The sequence below is a fragment of the Hyperoodon ampullatus genome (assembly GCF_949752795.1).
Source record: "Hyperoodon ampullatus genome assembly, chromosome: 1".
In the NCBI taxonomy this organism is placed as follows: domain Eukaryota; kingdom Metazoa; phylum Chordata; class Mammalia; order Artiodactyla; family Ziphiidae; genus Hyperoodon; species Hyperoodon ampullatus.
This window is the reverse complement of record NC_136914.1, coordinates 37,053,495-37,070,377: the sequence shown is the minus strand read 5'-3', so window position 1 is coordinate 37,070,377 and position 16,883 is coordinate 37,053,495. Positions and strand designations below refer to the sequence as shown.

Sequence of the window (16,883 nt, the reverse complement as noted above, 5' to 3'; positions counted from 1 at the left end):
TGTGGAAGAGTTTTTAAGATGAATAACATTTTGCACCTGCTTTTGGGTTGCAGACAATGTGGACTGCTGGGTAAACAGAAGGATTCCAGACAAGAATTCAGGGAAGGACAGTATCAGAAGTTCAGTGACAAGGAAGTGAAGTCACTCACTCCATGGAGTAAAGCTTAAATCCTCTAAATTGCATTTCAGACTTATTTTACATTGGGTTTTATATTAGGATAAGCATATATTTAAAGCAAGAAATATGTGACATAGAGAGGATGGGAAATTTCAATGGGACATTTAACTCTTATTTGTGTATGTGCCATCACATTTCATGTGCTCAAGAACTGTGCATTTCTACAGCTTGTTTCAGTAACTAAAACAGAACACACTGATCTAAAAGGATGAGCAGATGGAATTCAATCTGGACCTGAGGGGCATGACTTGCCACGTTCACTGGTCCCTGACATGAACTGATCTGAGACAGTGGGATTTTCAGTGTGTTTCACTAGTTGCAAATGTCTTCCAGGCAGGCCTTTCAAAAAGCTGGGAGGAAAGGCACGCAACAAGTAAAAAATACCATTCTGATAAATCGGTAAGATCAAAAAATCTCTATCTTGGGTAAAACTCACTTCAACTATTGAGCAAACAGAATCCTCCTTCTAGACTGGTTGCTGCATAAGTAGCTGCCAGAAAGGTAGTTTTTAAGACACCTTTCTTTTTACTGCAAACTGGGTCAAACACCCAAATATTTGGTAACATTTTATGGTACCTGGTATGCACCAATAATTCCTTCTGACCCTTTCTCTCCATAAGCAATCTTGTGGAATTTAACTTCCCATCTTAATATTGTGGGTATTTTCAGGTACCTATATTTGGTCACTTTTAAATTATTTTACTAAGAGAGTAAAGATCTGTGGTTTAAATTAGAATAAAATCTATGCCAGAGATAACAAAAGGCTTTGGGTTTCTATTTTTCTTATAAATAAAAGGATAAATTGTGTTAATGCAAAAGAATAGGTATGTTTATCTTTCAGATTTTTTTTCTAATAGTTAACTGGTTAAACAAAATGTTTTAGTTACAGAAATAGAAGGGCCATTCCTCAACACTGTCAGACACTTCCAGCTTAATTAACATGGATTTGGTGACCTTCTCAAGACACAAAATCATATTTAAAAAAATTCACCAAGGAGTTTGAGATATTAGGGTTGGCTACCATGTAGACAAAATAAAATCTTTTACTCTCTCTTGAGTAATAATTAAACTGATTATAAATTCTAATAAATTAACCTAAGATATTTAACCCTGTTTTAGTCACCTAATACTTCCAGAAAATTATTTCTTCCTTTCCATCAATCTTATACTTTAAAGGAAACTTACTGAATTGCAGATGTACAACCAATATCCCTAGACAGAAAAGAAGGTCATTTTTAGAAGAAACCAATCTCAAATGAAAACACAGCCTTCTGCATGGTCACATACATATTACACACTCATTACCCACCGTGAAAAAGCAGGTCATTCCTCATTTCTTATTTATTCCCTGGCACAATCAGACCACATGATGAAATCATGTGAGATGCTTCGGAGTTACTGTCAGGACATGAAACCCAAGACAGTGAGCAGGACAACAACCACTGGCAACAAGGCAAACTCCAACAAAGTCTGGATTTGGATTTGGTTTTATGTTACTGGAAGCAGATTTGCTCTAGTTTTTAATAGTTCATAAGAAACAGAAATCATAATGTATTGACATAGTATCCACCTACAAAGAGTTCAAAAAAGCCAAAGTTCTCCCCTCGTTCGCCCTCTTGTTCCACCAATATTTTGAAAATAAAGGAAAAAAAATTTAAAAAGAGAGAAAGAACACAGAAATGATTTAAATAATTTCAAATCCTTATTAAACATCACTGAAGTGCATTTGATCCATCAGGCTGACTTTCAGTTCCTACCACTAAGACCCTGCAGAGAAACTGGATTTACATAGTTTTGCCTTCCAAGATTGATCTAGAACTGTAGAGGTGAGATGTGTATGAATATGGGTGTGGGTTTTAAGTCCGTTTTATGAACACGGACACAGGACAATTCTCATCATTTGTAGTAGTCTTTGGAGTCCAATCATGCAGAATAACAGGCAGGTTCAAGTCAGGTCTTGTTGCAAGATAGACATGGCAAGGTGAACAGCTTAATGCTAACTAAGGGTGGGAGATCTGTGTCCATTAGACTATACTGGCCATTGGTCCCACATAATCAAAAGTTAGATGTACAGGAGTCCATATACAGAGGCCTTCCATTTCAGCTTGCTGACCAAGGAAATGGGTCAATGTGAGCCATTTCAGACAGTGAAAAAACTGCCCAAGTGCTAAAAGAAATAAAATCTTATATTTTAATCACATGGAAAATAATTAATATAACTATTTACATTATAACTTGATTGTTGTTCTTAGAGAAAAGAGTTTCCATTCTTGGTTCAATGGTATCTGTGGAAAATGTCTGTCTTTCACAATTAAAATGCATGTGGGGTGTTGTGAGTAGGGTGGGGGTGGGATTCCTCCTCACTCCCAAGGTGGGTGGGCTCAAAGATTCCTGGGGCAACTTGATCCCTTTCTCTGAGCTATAGAAGATAACTTTTTCAGCAAAGCTGATGATCGCGTTCTGTGCAGATCATAATGCTTTTAAGATTTAGATTGTCATGTGTTAAGAAAATCAAATAGAAATAGACGTTGCAGAATTTAGTGACTAGTTAAAATTTAAAAGTCTGTTTTACTTATTGTTTTTTTTTCCCCCTGGCAGGTCATAAAAGGATTTATGTAATCTCACCTATTCTACTTATTCCATTTGTCAAGGCCTATTTTCGGATTTATCAGTCAGCTGCTATCAGTATCCACAGGTAATAATTTTCTGATAATGATAAAAGATTGAGAAAAAACTATCCAGCTCCTTGGCCCTCAATTAAATAGTTTACTCCAATTGGAGGGAACTGACCAGACTCTGGTCCACCTGTGGGGTACATTCCCTCAAAGCTCAGTCATCAGATTCTTGAAGATGCAAGATTATTATCAGTTTTTAATCCACAAGAAGAAATTTGGTTGTAAGGTCAATGTATCATCTCATTTTTACACATTGGCCCACAAAGTACATATAAAAAAATCAAAGTGGTAGTGGTGGTTTTTCCAAGATCTCCCAACAATCTAGTTCCTCCTGCACATAGGCATACAGCCATCCCTCCTACAAAATACTATAAAACACTTCTTTAAGGATCGCTGTGAAACTACTTGCCCTATAGGAAGTGATAGGTTAGCCCTCTCAGAGTGCCAACTTCACATTCTGAAACGAAGCCCCCAACTACAGGCAGGACCTTCACTTTTTCCAAGAATATAGAACAGGTGACTTAACACTTCCCTGCCTGAAAAGCAAGAGGGTCCTTTGGAAGTAACAGGTGACTATACAGGAAACATTTGGTTTTTTAAGAAAAGAAGACTCAGTGCAGAACATAGTATATTCTGTGAATTTGGTAATAACATAATCACCTCCTGAAGATACTATAATAAAATGGACCCAAGATTGTGAAGGACCAGAGGGCTTTTGAAATGATTATTCTCTTTGTTGGCCCATCACCTGTCTTGCTTTGACAACCTAGGAAAATTAATTCTATAAGCAGTCAAGAAGCTAACCCTTAGCTCAATTTGTACATGGTATTTCACTATGAAGGATTTGTTTCATTTTTTTCTTGTCTATAGGGAGGCCTGGCTAAAGGGAATCAGCCCCCAAGAGCCATACAACAGGAGAGATCAGACTAGTAGAGTTTAGGGAAGTTGGCAATAGCAGGGGAGGGGCATCGGCTAGTTCTTGCCTGGTTTCATCTGATTGAAAAAAAAAAAATCACTTCCGCAGACATGAAAGAGAGTCTAACTGTCAAGCAGTTCTAAGATGCTGGCTGGAGATTTTCTTCTGTCTTCTGATGTCACTTTGTGGCTGATGAAATTTCCCTTGTGACTCTCTTTCAACAGCTGCCTGCTCTCTGCACTCAATCCTGTGTGGTTAAAGAGCCGGGAGTGGAAAGGCCACAGGTATAGCAAGAGAAGAGCATGGAGAAAGAAGATAAACAAAGAAAAAGGAATACAGAGAAGAGAAGCTTAACAAAAGGGGGAGGGGGTTGGGGGAGTGTGACAGAAAGAAAAGTGAGAAAGCTCATGTGATTGGGGAAGCATTTTTAAAATCAGGCTGTCTGCAATATTAACCAAAAACTCTGGCAGCAAGATAGAGAAACTGGGCCCCTGCTATTCCAGAAGACAAGCGGCACAGTCTAACATTTTTTCTCTCCATTTGAAATAAATGACCTCTTGTCATGAATCCTACTGTGTGAAGCAATACCATAAATGGCAGCATTGCTCCCACACTGATGGTCAGGGTTGACTCTATTGCTTGAAAAGAGACACAGCTTTCCTACTGTTGTGTTTAAGGCAGTGTTCAGAGCACTGGCATTCTTGTCTGCTCTGTTTTCAAAGGGATTCCATTTGCCAGTCATCTCACACATATCAACCACCCATCCCATGCGTTTCACTTCTTCTTCAGGTGAAATACCACCGCACTGGTGAGCACCAAAATGGTCAGAGTGCAAAAAGCTGTGATGAATACTTCACCAAAGTGAATAAGAAGAGAAGCCTCGACCTGGTCCCTATTATTGCTGAGAAGTCACCCTGGTATCGCCTTGTATAGAACCAGGATGTTTCACAGTGCCTCCTTAAGTGCCCAGGAAAGCACTTTCATTTAATTTGAGCTAAATTCAGGAGACTTTGCTAAACATTGACATAAATGCTTCATGGCTTTTAAGACACTCTATTGCTAAAGCTATTTAGCAGCAGTAACTTATGGGCAGAGTTATTGCTGTCACGTCACCTGCGGTACAAAACTCAGATGATCAGCCCTTCTTGGATTGTTGAAATGTATGAAATAAACAAATAAACATGAAACATCAGCCATATTAAGGAGTCGCGGAAACCCCTGAGGAATGCCTGTGGAAATGTTTTCAAAGGCTAACCTGAGGATCCCCCTGGGCTTTGGGTATTTTTTAAGTAATTTCTTTTTTTTTAATTATAGAAGAGGGCAGTAATATTTCTTCTCTGAATAAGACCTTGGCAAGGTATAAACCTGGAAAGTAGCACACTCATGGAAAACACAAGCTACAATCTGAAAATATCCTAGGTAGGCTCATTTTCTGTTAGGGATACCATATGGAAGCAATTCCACTCTGTTTCAGGGAGGGGGTCTTACCATCATATATGTACACACTAACCCTGCCTCTTCACCTGCCAGTTGTGACACATAATTTTTAAACAGCAATTGGGGTCTCCTTTCTAACATATGAATGTCGGTGTCTCCTAGTATCTGGCTAATAATCTCCTTCAGGCCTTCCTCCGCACTGCCCCACCACTCTCTATCAGAGAAAAGACCCTTAGCCTTTATTCCTGCCTTCCTTCTAAAGGTCAAAACACATTTAGCACCTGGAAACTGTTACCCCCTCCCACCCCACACTGTACATAAGCATCACATATGTTCTTTCTAGAAATTGGTATACAGGTGCCATTTAATCAGTTCAAATTTGGAAGCTACATCCTCAAGGGTCCAAGAGAGCTCACTCCCCCCATGTTCCCCCCTTTACATGTTTTCTTGTAAGACATACAGCTTAATCAATTAACAAACTAAATAGCTTATATACTGGCAATATATTACAGATGGGTTTATGTCAGAGTAATAAATCACATGAAATGGACCATGTGGTACCCCAGTGCGTGATGTCTTGGTAGAGCCCTGAGGACACTGACAGTAGCATCTCTAAGTAAGTATGCTGTTTGAATACAGACACATGCGGATCTGTATCTACATCCATCTGACTAGGCCAAAAGGAGCAGGTAGATGCAAGATAGAGACACACACATGCTGGATGGGGCCACTGCACACCTTGTCATGCCATTTGAAAGGGCAGTTACAGGTCGCTGGTTCTGCAGCCATTAAAATTACACTTTATGGAAAAGGCTTCTCTAATTGTGTTTGATTTGCTTTCTGTAGTAAGCATCGTTAGAAGAAGACCAAAGCAAGAGCAACTAGAAGTTAAATATACATTTGGCTTAGCTGCAATACAGAACTCTGGAGAAGAAGCAGGCTGAAAGATTTGTTTCAATTTTAGGCTCGGATTCTCTCCCTTGCTGTTTTCTTGTCGTTGCGTGTCTGTGTTTGTGTGTGTGCGTGAGTGTCTGCGTGTGTGTGTTCCATCAGATCATCTCCTGAAGAACGCTGGGTTTCGCAGGCAGGCGGCTAGTCACCTGCAACAACCCAGGGGTCCTGCCGAGGCTTCCAGGCTGCTGTCAGTGTCAGATGCCAGGGTCTGGTCGGTGGACATGGAGGAGATATCGTTGACAGATGAGGACGGAGGGAGACTCTCACTGCTGTTCACTGCTGCACCTGTGCTAAGAAAATGAAGACCAACATGACTAAACCTGGAACTGGACTTAGCTGAATGTCACTCAGGTTGCAGGCACGGGCAAATATGATAGGGGATGTCTGGTCCATCACTCATTTGACAAACTTTCATAGAACAACGAATACTGAGCACTGTATTAGATGGTGAAAATCAAGATAACAACACAGCATCCCTGGTCACAAGTTATTCACAGGCTAATGCAGTAATTGTCAAATCTCACTCTACCTTAGAAATAACCTGTAATGCTCTTAAAGGAAAACACAAAATAAACAAAAAAACACCACTAAAAACCCCAATCACCCCTTGTACCTCCAATATTGTAATACAGTTGGCCTTGGGTGAAGTCAAGGCATTTGCATGTTTTAAAAGCTCCCCAGAGACTGTGGTGTCAAGGGCTGAAGACCACTGTTCTATGGAGAAGGCAAATGAGCAAAACCCTTTAATGTAATCATCTAAACCTGGATGCCTTCAAATTCAGTGAGCTATTAAAACAAATACACATAAGATGCCTACCCCAGAAATATGGGCTGAGGGGAAGCCCAGAAATCAGAATTACTTGGAGGCTACAGCTCTAGAGAAATGAATGTATATTAAGTAAATATTATTATGTAGTCATTAATTTGACATCAAACTTAAAGGTCCATATAGAAAAGCCAACTAGGACTGTGGATGAAAGTTACCATAGACCAAAAAAAGAATAGAAGCCGGAGCACACCTGTTGATTGTGTGTTTAGTTTCCAGCGGGCTTGCTTACCTGGGAATCTCCAAATAAGAACTCTGAATTACTAACTTAGATTAATTTGCAAAATTTTAAAAATTTATCTGCTATGTGTGAATATAAAGATTTTGAAACTCTGAGAAGAAACTTGCTCATGGTAATCACTCAGTAAATACTTGCTGAGCTACAACAACTTTGAGAACCACAAAGGAAAGATGAGCCAGTGGCATTGTAAAATCGAATTAAACCAGAGCACCATGGAAAGAGTCCAATTACTTTTTCTCTTTATAGATTTCTTATACTCAAGTAATATGGGTGGTAAAATGTATGTTTTGTGAAATAGTTCGCTATTAAAAATATCTAAAGTATAAGCATATAAAATAAGAGATGAGGAATTCTCGCTACATTGTATTTTTTTATTTTTTATTTTTTATTTTTTATTTTTTTGCGGTATGCGGGCCTCTCACTGTTGTGGCCTCTCCCGTTGCGGAGCGCAGGCTCCGGATGCGCAGGCTCAGCGGCCATGGCTCACGGGCCCAGCCGCTCCGCGGCATGTGGGATCTTCCCAGACCGGGGCACAAACCCGTGTCCCCTGCATCGGCAGGCGGACTCTCAACCACTGCGCCACCAGGGAAGCCCCATTGTATTTTATTTGAGCTAATATAGTGTATAAGATATATTTGGTGAAAATCATAAATCCCAAATAAGATAGTGTTATCAGATCTAATAATTCAGAAAAAAAATCTAATGAAGTGGAGAGGTTAACACAATCTCTTTGTTCCTGGTGTAGACATTTCTTGCCTGAGGAAAGAATGTGATTAAAATGTGACAATTAGACTTCCCTGGTGGCGCAGTGGTTAAGAATCCGCCTGCCAATGCAGGGGACACGGGTTCCAGCCCTGATCCAGAAAGATTCCACATGCAGGGAGCAACTGAGCTCGTGCACCACAACTACTCAGCCTTAGCTCCAGAGCCCATGAGCCACAACTACTGAGCCCGCATGCCACGACTACTGAAGCCCATGCACCTAAAGCCCATGCTCCACAACAAGAGAAGGTACCGCAATGAGAAGACTGTGCACCACAACGAAGAGTAACCCCCGCTCACCGCAACTAGAGAAAGCCCGTGTGCAGCAACAGAGACCCAATGCAGCCATAAATAAATAAATACATACATACATACTTTTTTTTTTTTTTTTTTTTTTTGCGGTATGCGGACCTCTCACTGTTGTGGCCTCTCCCATTGTGGAGCACAGACTCCGGATGTGCAGGCCCAGCAGCCACGGCTCACGGGCCCAGCCGCTCCGCGGCACGTGCGATCCTCTCGGACTGGGGCACGAACCTGCGTCCCCTGCATCGGCAGGCGGACTCTCAGCCACCGCGCCACCAGGGAAGCCCAACAAATATTTTTTTTTTAAATGAGACAGTATCTGGAGAGGATGCACACACATAAACTAAAACAGATTATATGTACCCTATATGCTTTTTAAATTTTTGTTTGTTGATTATAAATATATTTATGTAATTTATGAGAAATATAAAAATACAGGAAAAAAGGTAACAATATGCACTCATCCTCAAATTAATGATAAGAATGGTTAAACTTCTGGTATATTTCTTTCTAGTCTTTTTGCTAGGAAGTTTCTTTAACTGTAATCATTTAATATAACCATTTGTATCCTGTATTTTCATACACAAAGGCTTATACATTTTTCATGTTCTTTAAACTCTTAAAAGTATCTGTACTTCCTAATCTTGTGTCTCTAGATTTTTAAATCTGTCTTGTTAACATCTTCCTGTAAATAATTTTACTCCCATTGTCAGAAAAATATATAATGTGAAGTTATCTGGTTTCAATTTATTCCAAGTTTACTTAATTATATCCTTTACAGATATGGTGCAGAGCTAGTTCATTTCCTCTCGTGACATATACTAGTAGATTTCCTATGGCAGCAGACAACCCTTGATTACATAGCCCAAATACCCAGCTCTGCTTTTTCTCCTTGATTCTAGATTAAATTATACCAACAGCCTCATGTTCTTTTATCAGCTTTGGCCTGTAATAATTGAGCATCACTGTGATGGGCTTCTCAGAATCATATTCAATTTTTCCACATCATTATTAAAGGGTAGCGATTAAAACTAGCTATAGGATTCTAATAAAGACTTGATCAATTGTGGGCCAACAGAGTGAGATTACTGTCCATTTATCTCCTAGATGATATATCCCTATATTACAGATGGCTTTCAAATCACAGTACTAGAGTTTAGATTTAGTTTTGACTTGAAATATAAAATATTGCCCATGTAACTTTTTTAAACAGCTTCATTGAGACAAAATTCACAAATCTAATTTGTATAATTCAATGTTTTTTTAGGATAGTCACAAAGTTGTGCAACCACCACAATAATCAATTTTGTAGTGTTTTCATCACCCCAAAAGGAAACCCTACACTCTGTTTCTTACCAACCCGAGGCAATGACTAACTTACTTTCTGTCTCTATAAAATTGTCTATTCTGGACATATCAGTTAAATGGAATCATACATTATGTGATCTTTTGTGACTGGTTTCTTTCACACAGCATAATATTTTCAAGGTTCATTTAAATTACTACTTCATTCCTTTTTATGGCTGAATAACATTCTACTGTATGAATATATCACTTTTGTTTAACTATTTATTAGTCACTGGTCATTTGATGGACATTTAGTTTGTTTCTACTTTTTGGCTATTATGAATAATGTTGTTATGAGCATTAATGTACAAGGTTTTATTTCTCTTGGGTAAATACTTAAGAGGAGAATTGCTGGGTCATAGAATAACTCTATGTTTAATATTTGAGGAACAGCCAAACTGTTTTCCAAAGTGGCTGCATCAGTTTACATTCCTACCAGCAGTGTATGAGGGCTCCAATTTTCCCTATCCTCTCCAACACTTATTATCTATCTTTTTGATGATAGCCATCCTAATATATGTGAAATGGTATCTCATTGTGATTTATTTGCATTTTCCTGATGGCTAATTATGTTGAGCATCTTTTCATGTGCTTGTTAAACACTTGTATATCTTCTTTGGAGAAATGTCTGTTCAGATACTTTGGCCATTTTTTAAATTGTGTTATGTTCTTTTTATTAGTGGATTGTAAGAGTTCTTTATATATTATGGATACAAGTCCCTTATCATGTAAGATTTGCTGATGTTTTTCTCCTAATATATGGATTGTCTTTTCACTTTCTTTTCTTTTTTCTTTTTTTCTTTTTTTTTTTTTTTTGCAGTACACGGGCCTCTCACTGTTGTGGCCTCTCCCATTGTGGAGAACAGGCTCCGGACGCTTAGGCTCAGTGGCCATGGCTCACGGGCCTAGCCGCTCTGCGGCATGTGGTATCTTCCCGGACTGGGGCACGAACCCACATCCCCTGCATCGGCAGGCAGACTCTCAACCACTGCGCCACCAGGGAAGCCCTCTTTTCACTTTCTTGATGGTGTCTTTTGAAGCACACTTCTTTAATATTAAGTTGGATTTAACTATGTTTTTTGTCATTTGTGCTTTTAGTGTCATATCTAAGAAACCATTTCCTAACCAAAGATCATGAAGATTTACTCCTATGTTTTTTTTGTTTTTTGTTTTTTTTTTGTGGTATGCGGGCCTCTCACTGTTGTGGCCTCTCCCGTTGTGGAGCACAGGCTCCGGACGCGCAGGCTCAGCGGCCATGGCTCACGGGCCCAGCCGCTCCGCGGCATGTGGGATCCTCCCAGACCGGAGCACGAACCCATGTCCCCTGCATCGGCAGGCGGACTCACAACCACTGCGCCACCAGGGAAGCCCCTACTCCTATGTTTTATAATTTTACCCCTTACATTTAAGTCTATGATCCATTTTGTGTTTCATTTTTTGCATATGATGAGGTAGAGATTCACCTTCATTCTTTTGCATGTGGAGATCTATTTATCCCAGCTCCAATTACTGAAAAGACTATTCTTTGCCCATGGAATCGTCTTGAAATCCTTGCTAAAAATCAATTGACCATAAATATAAGGCTTTATTTCTGCACTCTCAATTTCATTTCAATGATCTGTATGTGTATATTCATGCAAATACCACACTGTCTTGACTATTACAGGTTTATGGTAAGTTTTGAAATAAGGAAGTGTGAATCCTCCAACTGTGTTCTTTTTCAAGATTGTTTTAGCTATTCTGTGTCCCTTGGCTTAATGCAAACCAAAAAGTATTTTAAAGTATCTCAACAAAATAGACCTGGTATCCTTTTGAGATAAGCTTTTTCTCCTTTCCTGGTTGAAATTGATTATGTGGACATGTTCCAATGGTCACAGTTAAAGCTGAGTACTGATTCAAGCAGGGTGAGATAAGACTTAGCTGAGATTAGGCTCCCTTATAAGACTGATATTTACAAATAAACACAAACCCACAACAATGGCAGCTAGAGAAATTATACAAAAAATATTGAGGAAATTTCCCCAGTAAAACACAAATTTTTATCTATAAATAATTCTGAATGAAGGCAACAAAAGTCAGGGCAGCTTTTAATAAATTCTTCAGAGCTTCCCTGGTGGTGCAGTGGTTGAGAATCTGCCTGCCAATGCAGGGGACGTGGGTTCGAGCCCTGGTCTGGGAGGATCCCACATGTCGTGGAGCAACTAGGCCCATGGGCCACAACTACTGAGCCTGCGCGTCTGGAGCTTGTGCTCCGCAACAAGAGGGGCCTCAATGGTGGGAGGCCCACATGCCACGATGAAGAGTGGTCCCCGCTTGCCACAACTGGGGGAAGCCCTCGCACAGAAGCGAGGACCCAACACAGCAAAAATAAATTAATTAATTAATAAACTCCTACCCCCAACATCTTCTTTAAAAAAACAAAATAAAATAAATTCTTCATATACAGGGGATCACATTCCTACTGCACCTATTTTATAATCAGCATATTTTCAATGTACTTACCATTCTAAGTGTTATGCTATATGGGTCAGCCCATTATATATAGTTTTGTCACATGATTACTTCATGTTTATGTTTCCCTTGCTTCTTTTGATTTCTTTCATTATATTTCTTAATTTCTCCTATCTTCCTCTATCCCAACTCTTGAGCACAGAATAAGTACTCAGTTTAACAAAATGCTGAGTATCTTTTGTGTGTACTCTTCTAGAGAGATTCTGTGAGGGAAAGCAAATTTCTCCCTGCTATGAAATGGATGAAACTGCTGACCTAGTTTTGGCTAAGGGAAATCACTTTGCTGTAGTTGTCTTTCTTCTCCTTTTGTTCATCAGCTGGCTTTCTGTAATTTCTATCTTCTATGTTGGAATGGTCCTGCCATCTATTTTATCAAAGTTGAATGCAAATTATAGTTGGTATACAATTACTCAAAGTTCAGAATCTTTATCAGCTGTATTTCTAGGGTTCCGTAGATTATTGTTCCTGATTTCTTATAGCACAAGTGCATTAAAAGAGGTTCTCATCCTCTCTTCTAATGCTTCCTCTATAAAATCCCCATTTCATTCCCATGAGAAGGGTTGTATGAGAAGCGTTCCTCTTTACACAGTGCTATGGTGGGAGAATCATGTGTATTATCTAGTGGTGTGCTAGAGTGGCTTTTAGCGGCTTTTGAGAGTCAGTTATTAGCATTTCTTTCCAACTCTGCCCTCATTGATGTCACATCAGTAGCTTGAAATTGATCATAGTGAGAATATTTACAGCATAGAAATTAGTAAATGCTATAATCATTCGTTTTTTAAAAAAAGAGATGGTTGTTAAAAATTGCCCCCCACTATAATATAAAAAAATTTTTACTTCTGTATTACTTTTTCTATTGCACCATAATATATGCCTCTTGACTGTAGCCACCTCTGGCTTTACTGGATGATCCTCTCAAGTCTGTTTTTTGGAGTTTTTTTTGTTTTTTCCTTTTTGCGGTACACGGGCCTCTCACTGCTGTGGCCTCTCCCGTTGCGGAGCACAGGCTCCGGAAGTGCAGGCCCAGAGGCCATGGCTCACGGGCCCAGCCGCCCCGCAGCATGTGGGATCTTCCCGGACCAAGGCACGAACCCGTGTCCCCTGCATCGGCAGGCGGGCTCTCAACCACTGCACCACCAGGGAAGCCCGGGGCTGAAGTTTTTAAGTAAAAAAATTAGTGGACTAGATCTGTGATTAATTGGGAGGGACACACTCCCATGGGGTGCAGAATATGGAGGGGGAAGGGCTATATGTTAAAATCACCTGAAAAGCTTTATCTTCCGTGTAGAGTTTCTAAAAAAATCTCTACCCATCCTGCTGTTAAGCATCCCTATCTTGGTGAGTCATTGTTACTTGTGGGAGGTTTACTTCTCAGGCACAATGAGGTGGTGAACAGACTGAGAGTTAGATGACCTCCTAGTCTGTTCTAGCTCTAACATTCTATAACAAATACTTTTAGATGAAAATTTATTTATATTCACGGAGTGCTATTCCCTCAGCAACCTTTACAAATCAATTCAGAAAGCAAGCAGCCATGCTATTCTTGAAAATAAATCACTATTCAAGTGAAATCAGATAGCAGAAGGAAGTACAATTATTTATTTAGAAATATATCTGAGGTTTAGATTTATTTCTTATTGATATACAATTTCATCAATAAATTTCAAACCAGTGTATTATTAGGCAAATGCACATTTAAATTCCTATTTACATTTTTAAAAAGCATCACTAAAACATGAGTTTGGGTATTAGAACAATTTTGTCACTGAGAAACTGAATTAACTTATTCCCTCGCTGCAGGGCTCCCAGCATTGCTGTGACTGAATATTAAGGGAGTCTTAATGTTGTAATATTAATGTTGTAATATTACAACATTATTACAACAATGTTGTAATAAAGTCTTAATGTTGTAATATTACTTCATCCTAACTATTTACAAAATAAAATGTGATATGCAACATTAATGAGAAAAGGTGAATATAATGAAGAATGCAAAAAAAAGCTGACTTTTCACAAGTTTTCTTGATAATTGCTTTTTCTTTCCAGCATAGGTTACTGCATATATATATATATATATATATATATATATATACATACACCACGTACACACACACACACACACACACACACACACACTCTAGTGTTCCAATAAAAATTTAACAATTGGTTCTCCGGGGGGAGGAATACCTTGATTTGTAGAGTTGGCCAATTTCTATGTCTTAAATCCTACATGGTAGATTTCAAGCTACAATATGAGGTCAAAAAACCCATAGTTGGATGTATACAAGTGGCTCTCATGAGCTGCAAGAGTCAACTCCAGCACATGGCTATTCTATGTCTCCACATGATGCACATAAACACATCAGACACAAATATGTCATATAATATATATTATACATATGATTTCTCAAAATTAAGCCAGGAATATTTTCCATTAAAATCATGTCACGAAAGACTGAATCCCTAATCATTTTAACTATAAATTGTTTAAGCCAGTCAACTATAGTTTAGAGCATGTGTAGAAGGTAGATAATTTAGTATTGTTACAGGTAGTTGGAATGGTTAAAAAATAGTTTAGGAGCCGGAGGAAGATGGCGGAAGAGTAAGACGCGGAGATCACCTTCCTCCCCACAGATACATCAGAAATTCATCTACACGTGGAACAACTCCAACAGAACACCTACTGAATGCTGACAGAAGACCTCAGACCCCCCAAAAGGCAAGAAACTCCCCACATACCTGGGTAGGTCAAAAGAAAAAAAGAATAAACAGAGACAATAGGATATGGACGGGACCTGCACCAGTGGGAGGGAGCCGTGAAGGAGGGAAGGTTTCTACACACTACAAGCCCCTTCGAGGGCGGAGACTGCAGGTGGCGGAGGGGGAAAGCTTCGGAGTAGCGGAGGAGAGCACAGCAACAGGGGTGTAGAGGGCAAAGCAGAGAGATTTTGGCACAGAGGATCGGTGCCCTCAGGCACACACCAGCCCGAGAGACTTGTCTGCTCGGCCGCCAGAGCGGGCGGGGCTGGGAGCTGAGGCTCGGGTATCGGCTTTCAGTCGGAGCGCAGGGAGAGGTCTGGGGCTGGCGGCAGGAAGAGACCCTGAAGGGCTTAGTGCTAGCCCGGAGGGAGTCCGGGGAAAGGGTCTGGAGCTACCGGAGAGGCAAGAGACTTTTTTCCCTTTTGTTGCCTGGTGCGCGAGGAGAGGGCATTCCCCTCCCTCCCCTCTGCCTGAGTGAGCCAGAGCCCCCGAATCAGCGGCTCCTTTAAACCCATCCTGTCTGAGCGAAGAACGGACGCCCTCCGGCGACCTACGCGCAGAGGCGGGGCCAGGTCCAAGGCTGAGACCCGGGAGCTGTGAGAGCAGAGACAGGGAAATCTCTCTGTGCAGCCTCCGAGGCAGCGGATTAAAGCTCCACGGTCCATTTGATGTGCCCTGTGTCTGTGGAGTGCATGAATGGACAGCGAATCATCCCAAATTGAGGAAGTGGACCTTGAGGACAAGATTTAAGACTTTCCCCCCCTTTTTTTCCCCTCTTTTTACAACGAATTATCTCAAATTAAGGAGGTGGACTTAGCAAGATTTCAGACTTTTCGCCCTTTTCCTCTTTTTACAACGAATTATCCCAAATCGAGGAGGTGGACTTGGAGAGCAAGATTTTTGATTTTTCCCCCTGCTCTCTTTTTGTGAATGTGTATGTGTAATCTTCTGTGTAAGATTCTCTCTGTATAGCTTTGCTTCCACCATATGTCCCAGGGTTCTTTCGGTCCGTGTTTTTTTTCAATAATTACTTTTTAATTTTAATAACGCTACTATATTTCATACTTTATTCTATTTTACTTTACCTGCTCTTTCTTTTTTTCCTCCCTTCCCTTCCTCCCTCCCTCCCTCCGCTCCTCCTTTCCTTCTTTCTTTTTCTTTCCTCCATCCCTCCCTCCCTCCCACCCTTCTTCTTTCCACTTTCTTTTTCTTTCCTTCCTCCCTCCCTCCCTCCTGTCTTTCTTTCTTTCTTTCCTTCCTCCCTCCCTCCCTTCTTCCATTCACTCTTCCTTTTGCTTTCATTCCTCCCTCCCTCCCTCCTTTCTTTCCTTTCTTTCCATCCTTCCTCCCTCCCTCCTTTCTTTCTTTCTTCCTTCCTTCCTTCCTTACTTCCCTTCTTCCTTTCTTTCAATCTCTCTTTCTTTCTTCTACTAATTATTTCTTTCTACTTTTTCTCACTGTTATTCTGAGCTGGGTGGATGAAAGGCTCTTGGTGCTGCAGCCAGGAGTTAGTGCTGTGCCTCTGAAGTGGGAGAGCCAACTTCAGGACACGGGTCCACAAGAGACCTCCCAGCTCCACATAATATCAAGCAGCGAAAATCTCCCAGGGATCTCTATCTCAACACCAGCACCCAGCTTCAGTCAACGACCAGCAAGCTACAGTGCTGGTCACCCTATGCCAAGCAACTAGCAAGGCAGGAACACAACCCCACCCATTAGCAGAGAGGATACCTAAAAACATAATAAGGCCACAGGCACCCAAAAACACAACACCAGACGTGGACCTGTCCACCAGAAAGACAAGATCGAGCTTCAACCACCAGAACACAGGCATTAGTCCCCCCCACCAGGAAGCCTACACAACCTACTGAAACAACCTTAGCCATGGGGGACAGACACCAAAAACAACGGGAACTACGAATCTGCAGCCTGCAAAAAGGAGACCCCAAACACAGTAACATAAGCAAAATGAG

The 16,883-nt window shown here is 40.5% G+C and overlaps 1 protein-coding gene across 1 annotated transcript in view; it reads right to left on the bottom strand.

The window, feature by feature from the left end:
* Positions 1–6,302: 6,302 nt before the first annotated feature.
* MAPK10 (mitogen-activated protein kinase 10) overlaps positions 6,303–16,883 on the bottom strand; it is a gene marked incomplete at both ends in the record, with an annotated part of 126,366 nt that continues 115,785 nt past the window's right edge. The window contains one exon of the mRNA XM_079710467.1: positions 6,303–6,445. Coding sequence (XP_079566593.1) covers positions 6,303–6,445 — 143 coding nt within the window. The remainder of the gene's footprint in view (positions 6,446–16,883) is intronic.